At 25.7% G+C, this 17,697-nt stretch overlaps 1 protein-coding gene across 4 annotated transcripts in view; it reads left to right on the top strand.

Annotated features, from left to right (window-relative positions):
* Nucleotides 1-17,697, top strand: part of LOC132922420 (rhodopsin-like) — a 52,446-nt gene that overhangs the window by 24,579 nt on the left and 10,170 nt on the right. For all 4 annotated transcript variants that reach the window (XM_060985928.1, XM_060985929.1, XM_060985930.1 and 1 more), the window contains 6 exons: nt 4,080-4,210; nt 10,827-10,972; nt 11,249-11,525; nt 12,640-12,854; nt 16,314-16,606; nt 16,697-16,818. In XM_060985928.1, the coding sequence (XP_060841911.1) occupies nt 4,080-4,210; nt 10,827-10,972; nt 11,249-11,525; nt 12,640-12,854; nt 16,314-16,606; nt 16,697-16,818 (1,184 nt within the window). The remainder of the gene's footprint in view (nt 1-4,079; nt 4,211-10,826; nt 10,973-11,248; nt 11,526-12,639; nt 12,855-16,313; nt 16,607-16,696; nt 16,819-17,697) is intronic.

Raw genomic sequence — 17,697 nt, forward strand, 5'->3', positions numbered from 1 at the left:
CTTGATTTGAAATTATTATTTAGATTGGTTAATGGCTACTTAGATGGTCCAAAATTGCTCAGTTTTATAAATTTTTGGCTGAAACTTGTTTGCGCACATTTTTATTTTTCACCTGAAAAATCGGAACTCGTTTGCGAATATGATGATATTAAATGTACAACTGATTTGCGCACACAACAATTATTGTATTTTACCTATCTATACCAATCTGGGCACTGATAATCATCAATAAAGAGTACGGAAATATTATTAAATTCCCTACAAACAGTACATCTCGAGAACTTAGAGTGTGAACACATATTTTGTGATTCTAACCTATATTTACTGAACATGGATTTAGAAATTAGTGAAGTTTTCTAATCGCGACTAGGAAATGTTTGTATTAGTATAAATAATTTATTTTAAATTTACTAAGAATCGTGTTTTAAAAAATGTTGATTTTTATTTTCGTTGTCCTAAGTCTGTTAAGTATGAAGGAAAATGTATGTAAATACTTTTAAACAAGTTTTAACTATTAACAATTATTAATAAACAAGTAGTAACATATGCAATGTAACTTAAAGGTAACTGTGCACAAACCCATGAGTATATGGTTTAAGGTTGAACTGTTCCCAATCGAGTGGTAGTTTTGTTCGCAAACCAGTACTGCCCAAATTTTTATATTCCTCAAAGACAAACTAGGTCTACTTATACTTTTCACAACCATTTGCACAGAACAAACTACACCATAAATACTCCTTTAAATAGATCCACTAGATTAACTAATGATACCCAAATCGATTTTTTTCAATGTTAGCTTAATTGAGTCTTTTTGTAATCATATTAATAGATATTATCAGTCGGGATAGTCGAATTGCACTTATTACCTACAAAGAAATGGTCGAATTTCACTTGGATCGAAAAAAGGTAATGATCGAACTGCACTCGGGTAAAAATCAGGTAGTGGTTGAAAACTGCACTCGTTCAAAAAAAAGAGTTAAAATGGAAAAAAAGTGGAGACTTGTTACGTATAGTGAAAACCTATTAAAAATATTACGAATCTTATGTTTACGAATGCTATAGGCTACCTATTTAATAGCATTATATATTAGTTCGTTAATGCCATTTAGATAACGCGGATAATTATTGTCAATAAAAATTTAAGATTAATACTTATATTTCATACCTTGTACTATTTAAACTTATGTACACTACAATTAGTACACACTTTAACATTTCCGATGCTGTGTAAATATGAAAAATTTAAAAATTATTAAAAGCGAATGAAGCCATGACTTATTGTATATGAATGTTCTACTATTATTTTTCGGTGTGAGTTAATAAGTTAATAAATAACCATGAAGAACCACTTAACTTACCTCGGAAAATGATTTACCCCTTCAAATGCATGATAACTTTATTGAAATACTTTTTTTGAGCCCAAGTACAGTTCGACCACTACCTTTTTTTTAAATCCAAGTGCAATTCGACCATACCCTTTGTTATTAGGGTATACCAGTAACTAGTTTTATGTTTTCTATTATACATTCATTTAATTATTGTGCTATAAATTATTATTTTTCTTTGATCTATTTCATTATTCGTTACTCAATTTTAATTTTAATTATATTTTAAATCTCGCCTATTATTATTAAGTACAAATTTTCATAAATCATTTATTGGGCTTCAGCCCGTTTAAATAAACAATAAATAAATAATAAGTCAATTTACCATTTAATTAAAAATAACAACACAAATGGTTTCTGCTGATCACAAATTAAATATTCTATATCATGTACGCCTATATCTGTAATCAAACGTTAGAAATCATAAAACTTGGTAGTCCGATACCTTGCCAATCCAGCATTACTTGTACATTTGTAAAACTGAGACGACATAATATGCAAATACAATGTCACCTTAGTTTTAATATAATACGTATAATTATGTAAGTATGAATAACGCTTTAAGTATTGTATTACCATTTAATTTCCACTTATTATAAAAACAATAGGTGAATAAAATACTTTTCAGTTCTTATTTTAGAATTTTAAAATTAAATAATACACAAGCAATTCAAAAATACGACAAACAACTCATTAAATACTCAACCTCTAATTAAATAGTATATAATAATATATCACCGGTTAAACCATTCTCACAGTGTACATATAGCCATATAGGTATTTGTGGTTATAGTTGAAAACAAAAAATCTAAAAAAGATTTATTATAATACTTTTTTTTATTTTACAATGATTCATATTTGATTTAAATATTATAATTTATAACAAGATTTACTAAAATCACTAAAATCGAGCATGCCCATAGTTATTTACCAAATGAGCATATCCTTTTTTTGCAATGACGCAGTTATTCAAAACCAGGTTTTTGGAAACTAAATATACATATACTCCAAATTTTATAATTCTTGAGATGTATTGTATAGTACTTCCATGGAGTGCAGTGATGTATTTGAGGGGGTCGATGGGGGCAGTCGCCCCCCTACAAGAATTTTTAGACCCGGAAAAATTTTATACATATAACTAATGGGTATAGGGTATTTCATCACCTATTATTATCTATGATAACCGACTCCAGCATGATTGTACATAAACGGTTATTTTTTTAATAGTGGTTGCGACTTGCGTTACGCCTTAGTGCTTTACGCACGTAATATCATTTTGTTTATGTGATTTTGTTGATTTGTTCTTCATATGCTTTATTTTATAGTGTTATAGTAATTATTTAGTCATTCATTGTTAAGTTTTACTGTTTCAACTCTCCATGCGATATGTCTAATTTAATGAACCAGTGGTTAAAGCACAAAGAAGTCTGCATGTCAACAAAATAGCAAGCCTGAATAAAATATTTTAACTATATACTACTATATATATATATAATTATTTTATTACAAAATGCTTAACAAAATTATTTATATAACTAAATTAAAATACAAATATTTATATAAAAAATGATTGTGTTTCGGTTAAATTGACTAAAAAAAAACTTTGCATAAAAACTTTGACTTAAAAATTTAATTTAACGAAATTGAGTGTATATATTTAATATATATTTATATATTTACATTGCTTAAAATTAAGGACTTGTTCTTCTTCTTAAATTGCTTTAAAAAAAACTTTTAATTCTTCTCTTTGCTTACTTTTGTTGCTTTTTTTGTTAGATTGAAAACATGGGTTAAACATACACCATACTATAACCATATCAATAGACGATATTATAAATGGATTTGCTAATACAAAAAATAAAAATATAGATTTTGTTTTATAAATATGTTGTTTTTTATCATATTAGTTTAACTTATTAGTTATTACTTTATAGGTTATACAGGTGCAATATAAAATGCATTATGTCTTGGTAAGTTTGTGTGAGTGGTTGGGTAAACTCTTTTTAAATCCCCCCCCCCGACATGAACACTCAAATACGCCACTGATGGAGTGTCCTAAAAAGATACAAACTTTTGTTTTTCAAATGAAAACTTCTCTTTTCTATTGTAAATGATTTAGCCCATAATAATGTGAATAATAATTTAAAATTTAAATCATCAGGACTGATAATATCATTTAGTTTAACAACAATATTGAAAACAATTTAACGTTATTACGTCATAATTCAATTTTTATTAAACCATAAATATATAATATGTATAATACATTTTTTTGTATGAGTTCTCGGTGATTTACATATCATAAATGTGATTTAATATGTAATTTTGAATTATTTTAGTGTATAGAATCGTTTACCAATAGAGCTTTTTTATTATCTACCTAACATTTTTAATTCACTTAAGCCTTGAATAAATCTCCAAATTTTACAATGGCTTAAATTAATTTTAAAACAATAGATGTATTGTTTCACTTCATAAATAATAGAAGTACCGCTCATGAGTCACAAATTATAGATTTAAAATATTAACTTTAAAAATAAATCCCTTCCGATATAATTTAACATTTATATAAATTGTACAAATGTTTAATCAGTTAATTTATAAAAAAAAAATAATTATTTAAGTAACAATTATTTAATTTTTTTTTTCATATATAAAAATTGTTACTAAACCAAAAATTATTTATATTTTTAGATTTAGAAGATTAAAAGGTCCGTTTTCGACGTTCGTATTAAACTTGGCCACTGCCGATTTTGCTACTTCGATCTTGCATTTTATGTCAGCAGTATCTTCATTCAAACACGAATGGATCTTTGACGACATAGGTAAGTAACGATAATAATATGAATATTATCAAATTTAAAATAACTATCAATAATGTGTACCTCAGTGGAGTCATTCGGCCGGTGATTGTCTTACCCTCGTCAAATATAACCTGAAATGACACCACTGGCGTATTTCTATAACATACTAACTTAACGTCACAACGTGCACATACTAGATACTAGTGATTTAAATGTTTGTTTTAATTAAACAAAATAATTATAAGATACAAATGATACAATGGTATAAATATAGTCTAAAATCTTAACACGTTCGATATGAATGTAATAAATCTAAATAATTTTTGATATACCAGCTAACATTTTACCACATCGAGAAGGAACTGTAACATTTATTAAAGTTGTCTATCAATATTAAACTCAATAACACTTTTATAAACAATATAGTACGCTGATAGTATAAGAATTTATACGTGCGTATAATATAGAAAATGCAGAAAAATTATTTCATCGTAATCGTGTGACGTGCATAAAATTACATAATATAATTGGCATTTCATAATAAATGTAAAATATAAAAGTGTAATAAAGATTTATATGAATATTAATAAACAAATATTATAATTTACGATGTCTTAAATTGTTGTTATATTTTTTTATACGCTATAGTTTCATAGTTATTATATTTAAAAACCTAATGCATAATAAACCAAATATTTTTACGCCTATATCTTATTTTAATTTAAATAGTTACATATTTTAGCTATATAAATAGTTTTATAATGATATTTTAAAGGTGCAAATTGTCAGCTCGATCAAGTAGTTATATAAAAAAATGTTTTCCATGTACAAGCTCATAATTTATGTGGGACTAATATTATTTGATAATATATCATTGGTTGACGTTTTGGTGTTTACGAGGATAATTCAAACTATAGAGCAAACATCTGAAACGAACAATCGGTTATTTTATATACTCGTACCTACATCTATAGAACGAAACTACTTGTATACGTTTTATTATGATTGTTTTATTTTGAGACCAAGTTATGTTAAAATTATTTATGAAAACTTAAGAATAAATAAATATAATTCAAATTTAAAAACTTAAAAATTTGTATTCATATCTATTTAAAAACATTATTCAAGGGTGGATTAATTTACTATTATTACGAGTATAATAATATATCTATGGTATATCTTATACATTTTAAATTTTTAACACAATTTAATTTCCAACTGAACATTAACATTTTTTATTTCGCTAAGGAATTACAAAAACGTGATGACACTTTTCATTTTATGTTGTTAAGTTTTGTATCATATTATTTTATCAGTTTATTTTTCTAACATTACCACAAAATTAATAAAATCTGTCTTTTGAGTTCTGTTTAAGAACTAGGTATATAATATTTTATGGTGTAATTATTTTCTATAAATTCGAAATACACAATCAGAATATTATAATATATTGTATCAATATCGTATTATCCGACTATCCTATACTATACATAATATTATATGTCTATATATTATTATCACTTTTCGATTCAGTAATATATTCAAATCAATAGAAACCAATGATGAGAATATAAAAAATTTGTTTTACACAATGAACAATACAACCTGCACATTTTATGAATATAACGATTAACGACATTACACTAATGTAATTTTAATTTAAACCCGCATGAGGAGGTGACCATAAAGCCTGAAAACAAGTATTCAAGTAAATAATAACAACAAACATTACTGTAAATTCATCTAACAACGTCACCCATATTAGATATTCTTTTTTTAACAATACCAATAAGGTTATATTAGAAAGAAGTTATATGTTAAACTTTAAAAACTAAAAGATAACATAAAGATTAATATCAAATTATAATGAGTTCACGAAATGTCATAAAATATGAACGTATAATTATTATCAAATTTATAAGTAGATCAAAGGTAATGAAATTATATAATATAAAATGTAATACATTTTTTTTGGTATCGAGCAAAAGTATATAAAACATAAATTCATTTCGGTAAAATTATATATGACAAAAAAAACAATGAAAATATAATCCAAAAATTAATTTTTCAAAATTAAAAATTTTGAATTTCTGGGTTAATATATTTTAGATTGGTAAAATATAATAATGCCAATGAAAAAATATTTATTTTTAAAGTACCAATAATAGTGTCTGAATGACGTATTTAAAATGAGATTAAAACTTGAAAATAATTTAGAACTTTTCTCACCAAGTAACAAATTAATATTATCACCAAAAATCGATTTTTATGAGCTTAGTTTCTCTACAAAATTAATTAATTAGCTACTTTTTTTCTTAACTTACCATACTTTGAAAATATATTCTATCGTTGGATTTTAAAGATTTTATTTAATTTAGAAATTTTTAGATATTTTAATTTGGATTGGGTTCGTGTCGGTCATATCAATTTATAGGTACAGCACTTGCGGAATATAATATATTCTAATAACTATATAGAATTCATACATGATGCAAAAAAATTCTACATCGTTGCTATTAGATTATGTAAAATATTTAAAATAAATTACTCTAGGGTGATTTTAAAACAAAAACATAAACATTGAATGAAAATGAATGAAAAAATTACCATTTTCTTGCCTACCTTGTTTTTTATTATAAAATGTAACTCTCTATAAATGCAACAAAAAAACAATTTAACATATTATTATTAATACAATAATAAATTAAGACCAATTAAAAATGTGTCATTTAAATCAGCTTATAGTTTTCCGAAATAGCAATTTAAAAAATTTCCAAATTCATAATTTACCGTACCCTTGAGAATTTCGATACTGCGTCGTTTTTTTATCACAACGTATTTATATTCGAAACACGTCTGACTTTCTATCCATTTAATGGTTGAATAACAATTTGAATTTTCTACTACATTGGTTTAATAGTATTTTCTATATTTTAAATGCCTTATCTTATTAAAATTCCCTATAGTTATATCTATTAGTGTTATAATATAATTAATTAGAATTATTTTAGCTATTATACTCTATTTATTTTATCTATTTTATGTAGCTACTCGTAACTTTAAAAATATTTCAAATTAAACTAGACGAATGTATTAAAACAAAAGTAATCCAAATAATTATGTTATAATGATAGAATTCTCAATATAAAAATAATTTGGAACTTTTACATTGAAGAAAATATTATTTATCATATTATAATAATATAATAAGTGTTATGACATATTTTTCGTCCCCACATTTATTTCCAATATTATTAAACTATGACTTAAAAATTATTATTATTTATTATTAGCTTATTACTAATTTATTAATATATTACTAATTTTTATTTTGTAAATACAACTAAATATTTAAAATTACCTGTAATAAATACGAATTTTTTCAATGAATTCTAAGAGAATAACTCACCGCTATATTAATAATATGCAGCTATAAGAAATAGTTGAAATAGTTCTATTCAAAAAATTCAAATGTGTCAAATATTTCAAATTTTAGTAAGGACAATATTCTTTAAGAATAAAATGTTCATTTTTCATTTTTATTTTTTATAAAGAATAAAAATGTATAATTAATTTTTGTAAGTAACTCGTCAATGTTTGTAATTTGTTGGAACTCTGTTGCATGAATAATAAAAATAAAACTTGAGTGTATACAGAGTTGAAAACAATTTTAGTCTCCCAAATTATGCTTAAACTTACTAATTACTATCTTACTATAAAAAAAATATTGAACTGAAATTAATTAATACAACTAATTGAATAATAATAACAATTATTATTCCTAAAAATTTGATGCTTAATTGTTTTATGAATTTATAAGTGTCCCTTTTTTTTAGCATAGTGATTTCAAACACTATTGTGTTTGGGTGCCAAGTTTATAAAAATAGTGTAAGAAATAATTTTAAGGTAGAATTTTGCGACCATTAAACATGAATTTAAAAATTAAATTATAAAATTTTCTGTAAACCTGTGTTCTTTGTGGAAATTGGAAGCAATGATTCATTATTCTAGAGCACGAATCACGAATTAATCTATATGATTTCTGATTGATCGTATGATAATGTTAAGTAAGCACAAAAATGTTTCATGATACAATGCAGCAGGGGTAGCCAACCTGCAGTACAAGTACCTTTGTATCAGATTTGATGTTATGTAATGACATACTAGCATCAAATAAAATAACATATACAGGGTGTTTCAAAAGTCTTCACCCGATTACAAATTTATATAGTTCGGCAATCGTTAGCCGCAGGTAAATTACCTATATACTAATTGAAAGATAACTTAAAATAAACTTGGTTATCTAACTTTTCATTAGTATATGGGTCATTTACTATTGGCTAATGTTTGCCGAGCTATATACATTTGTAATCGGATGAAGACTTTTGATATTTCTATTTTTATGGCACATTTTCAATTTTTTTATTATTTGGCACAACATAAAAAAATATTGGCCCCCCCCCCCTGATAAAGAGATTTAAAAAAAGGATTTTTTGTGCATACTGCATAATTTTAGATTTTATATAGACTTTTTAATGTCTTAAGGACTCATTTTACAATTTTAACTATGCAAGTCATCTTTTAGTGCAAATTTAGACGTTTTCTATATAATTTCAAGGAAATTTAAAAATGATTATTGTCAACATCAAAAAGATTATTATTAACATTTTTCTTTTATATTTTTCAATTAATATTGAAATAAATTGAAGTAAGTAGCTTATATATTATCATACAGATTTCCCACTTTCCTCCGGATGTGCCCTGCATTTACGATAACCTTAATAGTATTTAGCTATCAGTACATAATATAATATTATTCTAACTTTCCAGGTAAGAAAATATTGGTACCAAACTAAGATCACTAACATTTATTAATAACATTTTTGTGAAAAAAAATTATTTTCTATGTATATACCCTATGTGCATAAAGGTGATTTTAACATCGCAGAGATTGTATGTTTATGTCTCAAATGTGACATCACATAACTACTACTATGTGATTTCCAATAGATGTTAAAAAAAAAATATGTTAATTATTATATTGTCCGAGATGTCTCAAAGTGATTTCTATGCGATATAAATTTGTAATAACATATATAAATAAATATTCGACTACTATGAGTATTATTGTATGCGAAGTCGTATCGATTACTCATTTATAGCAATAATGCATTTATTCGAATGCAATATCTCAAAGATAACTTAATATTTTATCGATGTGATATAGGTGTTTTCCTAGTTCGCCGATACTCAATATATATATATAAATATTTTTTTTTCATATATATGGACATACAAGCTTTATAAAATAAACTTGGGTTTTCGTTAGAAAACCCGGTTGTTGGTGAACTGGGAAGAAACAATGAGATAATCGCATTATAATCTATAATAATTATAATTTTCGAATTTTTTTCGCATATTTAAACATCTTTGATGAATATTTAAAAATAAAAACATAAATTTAAAAATTATTTTTCTTATACATACATAATAATATATTATACTACTTTGGTTTTATTTACTGTGATAATCGATTGAAACTCTGATTATGTAACATGTGGTACTTATACTTTAAATGTATATTTTAACTATAAATATTATTAAAATAATGTATTTATTTATTAAACAATTTTTTACTGAAAATTAAAAAAAATTGTAAATTTTAGTTAGAACTAGAGTATTGATGATGATGTATATACGTGTAAGTATATATATTGGTGTACCTACAAGTAAACGATTATCTTCTGTAAATTATTCAATTACATGTCTGTATGTGTATGTGATTTATACGTGGATAATATTAGAATAACTTGCTTATTATACATAGTATACTTACATTTATTTTGATACAATTTAAAACTCCTGTTCAACGTATTCTGTTTAGATTAATTGGGTTGTCGAACTAGTGATTTAATATGTACAGACTAAAAATCAAAAAAGACAACAACAAAAACGCATATTTTTTTATGTAATGATATGAAGAATTTTGAAGCCACTTTAAAATTGTGATTAAAATGCGATTTTCCTGCATAAATAAAATATTAAAAACCCGATTTTACTAGTATTATAAATTATATTGTTCCAAAAAACATAGAAATCATACACTTAATATCAAAAATAATAGTAAATTTGTATATTAACTATAACAGTTAATTAAACACCATCTTTGTGGCAAAAAAAAAAACACGAGAAACGTATATAGAATCTCTGTATACCATCAACAATAACTTCCATTCAAAATAAATAATATCGTTTAGTCTTAGACGAAGAACGCCTATTACAAAAATATAACGAGGACTATTGACTATTTAATTTGTAATATATTATCATAAGTTTAATGAATTATGTGTACAATAGATCATTTATAATTTGTAAATCGTTTAATAGAGACGGCCAGCGACATTAAAAATAACGTCCTCTTTTTGTAATAGGTATTCTTCATCTAAAAGCAATATTGAAGAAAAATGAATTTTCTTAACAGTACCATTGTAAGTTTTGTGATACTTATTATTCGCTGCAAGACAAAAAGGGGTGGGTAGTGATAAGTAGGTATGTAATATTTAATGTAATATATTTATAGTATGTAACGTCATTTGAAAACGAAAACAAATAATTTACAGTGCTCATTATTTTTCAGGATGCACAATATATGCTTTCGGAGTGGGACAATTTGGTTTGGTTTCAATTGTCACTCTTTCGACCATAGCAATTGAAAGATACTTAGTGATCACTGCGAAACCAGTGTCAGGATCTTGGAAGTTAACGCGACAGGGTGCAACGAAAGTGAGTGACACACTTTACCGGAAACGTTAATTTACTGATACGATGAGTTATTACTTGTTATAAAAATAATTTAAAAAATTAAAAAGTATGTTCTGACAAATGTATATATATCAATTTTCTTCTACGATCTATAATTATTTATTATATATTATATTTATAAGAATGAATATCATGTTGTGTTGCTTTATATTTCAATGTTAAGATAAAATTTATAATTTTGAGTCTTAAAACATAAATATCTGACAATAATGCATTTACATTTTATTTTATTTTTAGGTGTGTGCATTTGTATGGATATACTGTTTATCAATAACATTGCCACCGATTTTCGGTTGGTCAAAATACGTATTGGAAGGATTCGAAACATCGTGCTCGTGGGACTATACAACCAGGACCACATCGAATAGGTTATTTTACATTTATATGTTGTTGCTCGGATTTGTTTTGCCAGTCTCAATCATTGCATATTGCTATATATTCATTATTGTGTCAATACTCGACCACAATAAAGAAATGGCAGATTGTAATAGCAATGTCGCATCGTTGGGCACAGGTTAGTGAAATAGTGACTTCATTTACACGAAACAATAACATAATATTATTTCAACAAATCAGACAAAATATATATTTTTTATTATATAATAAATAACTAGTTTACTGCTTCATAGTTATAAAATAGTAGTAATGATTAGATTTAAATTATCAATCAAAAGATAATTGTCTATTTAAATAGATCAATTAATACGCTATAGAAATTAAAACAAATTATACTGGAATATACTTATTTTATTTATTGGGAACTTATGGATTTTATTTTGTGTGTCTCAGATTAATTGATCGTACAATAGTATAATTCCCTGCTGAACTAAAGGAATATTAATTTTATTGACTATAAAATGTATGTTATCAACATAAAAAAGCCGGTCAAAAAAAAAATAATGTATAGATCACCCTATGTAATATGTATAACACCCTGCTGACATAATATCTTCAAAATATGTTGATATACTTGTATGTATATAACGTGCTTACACATTACACATTTGAAAATCTCTATTCCTGACCTAAATGGATTCTTTATAAAACTTTTTGAATACATCTTTTGTCAGTGAAATATTTTTGTAGAAAAATATAATATAAGTAATGAGACATCATTGTAAATAAAATTTCTCACTTTTCTCACAATATAATAATAATTTTAGTCATAAAATATTTTAAAAGCAATTAACAACTATTTTAAATTTTTTAACTACATAACATACATAACATTGCATATTATATTATAATTTGTCGATTTAAAGAGATAAAATTATTTACTGAGTGTGACAATGAAATAACCTGTGAGTAAAATAGTCTCACTCTGAGTAATTTTTAACCGAAACTTCTAGAGAATATAAATAACATTCTCGTGTATTATATGTTTAATACTCGTACCTTATCGAATACCTTTTACAAAAACAAAATTCTAAGTTTTAAACGAAAAGAAAATTTTCTTAAATTTAAATCTAAGATGAATGTAATTTAATCTCCGTGTCTAATCGATAATTATGTATACAACGTTTGCATAAAAAATTATTATTTAATGTACGTGTTTCAAAGTAGGCGCGTGGTATTTTTTTTTTAATTACAATTTAATATTTTACTTATTAAAAATTCGTTTTTTACAGAGAGTTGGGATTACAGATTAGCATTAAACGTTACCAGACGAGGTCAAGCAGTACCTATTCGATCTGCACTAAGAACGTCTTATATAATCTTAATCCTCATTGGATTGTTTGTAGCGTCTTGGACTCCATATGCTGTTGTCACGTTTGTTGGTCAATTTGGAAACCAAACAAAGATAGAGCCGTGGATTTCTGCTCTTCCAGCCATATGTGCTAAGGTTTGCCACATGATTTTATACTAATTTACTGATATTTCAAAAATCGTCTATGATGCTATTTTGATTATAATCGTTATTTATTTGTTTGATAGTTTAACTGTGACGAAACATATATTATTTTATAAAATATTACAATATTATTAATTAATTTAATTCAATAACATAATATTATATACCTACCTAATTATATATTTTTTATAATTCAATCAACATTATTTAAAATATTGTGTTTTGAGTATAAAATTAACTGTAATATTTTTTAATAAAGGTATATTCAAACTAAAAATAAATTATATCTAAACTATCTAAAAAAAAAATCGGCATTTATAATAATTATAATGATCATTTAAGATTTAAATGAACTAAGCATTATCAATAATTATTATCTGAATACAATAATTTATCAAAGTTTAAAAGTTAATATTTTACATTATAATACAACACACTGGCTTAAGCCGTAGTGAGTGATCACCGCCGAGTTTCTTATTTTAGTAGCTATGTTTAATAAATAATATAGTATAATATAAATATTAGTATCAGAGATACAAACGTTTAATTTTATGTTCCTATTATTGAAAAATGGTATTTATTTTTAAAAATGTATTTAATTTAAAATTGATTTGGTTATAAAATATTTTAACGTTCATAGTAGGTTTAACACAATATTTAAAAGTTATACAAGACTTAAAATAAAATATAAATGATAATAAGTAAAATTCCAATACGATTAAGACTAATATTATAAAATTATAATTTTGATGCGTAAGACGGACGAAGTACTTATATTGTTCAAAATAAAAATGTTGCGAAAAATTTCATAACTTGTAACTCTTTTACAGCTCAACCTAACAAATTAATGTATATCCTTTTTTTATTTTTAACAATTCTAAAACTCTATACTTTAATACAAAAAAAAGACATGTATGGCTAAGTTCTTTTTAGTGTTTTAAGTATTTTGATTTATGTTATACCCAAAGCTATAACATACCTTTCTACTATAGTTTTCTATGCAGACATTAATGCTTATATTGATCGTTTTGTTTCTATTAAAATTTACAATAATATAAAAATAATCATTTAGGCATCATAAATTAATTTAAGGATAAAATTAATTTAATTACAAAATTAAAATTAAAACATTAAATAGCCCTCTTTGGGCATTCTATTATTGATTAATTTAATATTATATTTTAAAACAAAAGATTTATTTATTTATTCGTCATTTTTATATTTTTCTTGTGTGAATTACGAATTTATTATTCAAATAATATCAACAATAGATTAAATAATATATTAAATAATTGAATACACGGTCTTACAATACAAAAGTAATAACATTTATTTTATTAATAATTTAATAATGATTAACTTTCAAGTATAGTTATTATAATATATAACAGCTAAGTTAGCATAACTATTAATCACATTTCTATACAAAAAATTATAATTAAATCATACTTATATCATAAAGTGCAATAGGTACTATAATAGGTTTAATATTGTATTCATTAAACTATTGTGCGTTATCTCGAATATGAATATTTTAAGTATGACTGTCATTTGTACTTATACAAGTTTAATTTTAATTAATATATTTTTATGCAGGCTTACTACTCGTATAACAAATGAATGCCTACTATAAATTTATATTGCGAATCAATTAAATCATACAGTGATTATCCTATATACACTAGTTTGTTGAGCTGATATCGAGTTGTTAAAATTTCATTAATACAGAAGTAATAGTATAACTTTGAATAGCATTACTCTGTGCTTAAAACTAAAACCCTATTTCAAGTCATTTATTTCCACATAGTTTATTTATTCACAAATTGTATTATTTAGTTTCACTATGCACTCCAAATAATTTAAAATTTCAAAGGACTACGCTTGTAACAATTTTTACATTTTGGACCCATGTTATGGACCTATATAAAGTTATATTATACTTAAATTGTATACTCGTCGAAAACTAAAGACTGTTTAATAATTTATTCATTGCCATAATATTAGCTATAAGATATTCAAGAAAATGTTACGCGTCACATATCGTTTTATTTTAATGTTTTGTACCACTTTATACGCTTTATTCAATTACCTACCTACTATGCGATTTGCTGTTGAAACTCAAGTCGTTTATTCACTCACCCCCAGCGCAATATTATAGATTTCTCCGTTAAATTGACATTATTATAAAATATCATGATTCTGAACGCTCCACTACTTATTCACCCCCTCCCTTAAAAAAATATAAATATTTAAATATACTCGTCAGATAATTTTAATAGCTGTAAAAAATATGTAGAAAACACAGTTTTTCATGATTTATTTTTGTTTACTATGAATTTCAATAAATGAATCAAAAATAATTTATGAATTCAGAATTAATATAATATAGTTTAGTTTTATTCTGATCTTTTAACTTTTATCATCACATTAACTATCTTGCCTTTTACTTACTGGAAAATATTCTCATTTCAACTTAAATAATTAATTTATCCACAATGTTTGTTATATTTTACCGCATTGTTTTCACTAGACACACTTTCTTAGCACGACTGAAAATCTAAACGTCTGCAACGGGCTTTGATATTCTATAACAATATAACAAGATATAGCCAACACATTCCAGAATATATCGAGGTAGAGTAAAGTACAACAATATTTTATATGATTATGGATAGGTATTATAGGCCTGTTATGTGGTTATGTCCTGATATTTATTGATATACATTAGTCATATAAATAATAAGAATTTTTCTCTCGTATATTATAAAACAAATTTCATATAAAAATAAATGCGATGCGTAGGTACTAGGTAGTAAGTACAAGAAACATGATGTGAACAGTAAACCAGATAGGTGCAGCTGTGAGCTAAATAATCTAAAATATTTGTGTGTGAGAGGTACATCATTCGCATGCCTCTTCGCGCGTATACATGAACCGTATGGGAACACAACGCTGCGCATCTCTAACCTAAGGGATATGGCCAAGTGTAGTGAGAAAAGCACCTATATAGAAGAGCCCGAGATAGGAAATTTTCAGATGTGATTTACAAGTTAGAGCAAGCACCTTCACGCCAATTTGTGTCAGAATTTGGTCATTTGGACTTGGGATTATTTTCAATTAAAAAAAACTCTTAGAAGGATTTTTATAACTTTTTTTATTTCACCGCGACTTCTGCTGCACAGTTCCATACGATTGCTTACACTTGGCCCGCTACACGTCTATCTAATTGCTATCCAATATTCCAATCAAGAGACCACACTGTGTAGAAATATATTATATTGTTGTTGCCGTAACACATCTTTTTATAGTTTTGACTCATCGTAACGATTATAATTCAAAGGCTTTGAAAACATATATACTCATTATATTAGGTAAACTTCGCCAATCACCACGCTTACTAATTAAAATAATCGAATACGTGGTACATAATATCATGCCACATTTATGCAGGCGTCTGTAGTGTACAATCCAATAGTGTACGGCCTCTCTCATCCGCATTTTCGTTCATCGATCCGGAACTACATATCGGGCTGTACGACGGTGGGCCATAGCCACACGGAACTGTGCACCCCGGGACGCAACCATCGGTTAGTAACGAACAAAAGTCTGAACCGATTCGCTTTGCTCACTGGACAAGACAAGAATCGTGCAAATGTCGTCGAACTGAAGTGCGTACGTCACCGAAGAGTGCCGCCGGACTCAAATTCGATTTGCGTGGATTACTACAGTGAACCCGACTGCCGGCAAGTAAAACTAAATCTGAACATCACAACACATTTTTTTTTTTTTACTTTTTATAGGTCATATCGTAATTATGTGTTTTCAAATTGTAGGAGCCTAACGTTGACAATGGAACCGAACCGGGGTTCGGCGATCATCAAAATCGATAAGGTGCCATTTAAAGTCGTCATGTCCACTATCAGAAGTAAAAGCGTCAACGGAAAAATAAACACGAGTGAGTGAATTTCTGTCAACGCTATTTATTGGTTTATTTTATTACATATTGATTGCTATTTATAAATAATACGTCTTACTATATTAACTATATATGCTAACTATATTATTAGGCTTGTAATTCACATATATTGTAGCGGTCTTAGTACAATTATATTGTCTCGGCAATTTATTGACTGTGATACAACTGCTACCAGTGCAGTGTGTACAGGTCTTAATATATATCTATACTGTTCCACCATCACCGTGTTCCATGTTCAGAATTTTCTTGTTATTCACAAAATCAAATAATAATATTTGTTTAGTCATATCGATTTCATTAGTAATTAATATTAATAGTCAACCAGTGGCTGCACCATGGATTTAAACCTAGTAGAGCCAACTCAATAAGGCACGTAATTTTACTGTACGGCCAATATAATAAGGCGTGAAATCTTATTTGCTCCACATTTCCTGCAAACATTTTACTCAGAGAACGGATCTATGAAGTGTAAATTGCAACAAAATTATTGTTAGAGTAATGAATAATACATTATTTTATTCATGCAAAAGGTTTAAAAAAAATTATCATCACTCTAGGCACCCCTCCATAAAATACAATCTAAGCTTCATCAATGCCTTTCATTTCATACCATCCAGTTAATCCGTAATATTGTCAATATTATATTTAAACCATACTAATATATAGATACACATATATGATAATATATACATATATTTTTTATGAATTAAAATAATATATCATAATAGTTATATTTAACTTAATAACTTTTATATAATATAATATATACTTTAAACTATTTACATAATAAAATAATATAATATTTAAATAATTAAAAATTATGTTTTATATTGTTTGTTATAAATACATGTTGACATG

Source organism: Rhopalosiphum padi, chromosome 2 (assembly GCF_020882245.1).
Source record: "Rhopalosiphum padi isolate XX-2018 chromosome 2, ASM2088224v1, whole genome shotgun sequence".
Classification (NCBI taxonomy): Eukaryota; Metazoa; Arthropoda; class Insecta; order Hemiptera; family Aphididae; genus Rhopalosiphum; species Rhopalosiphum padi.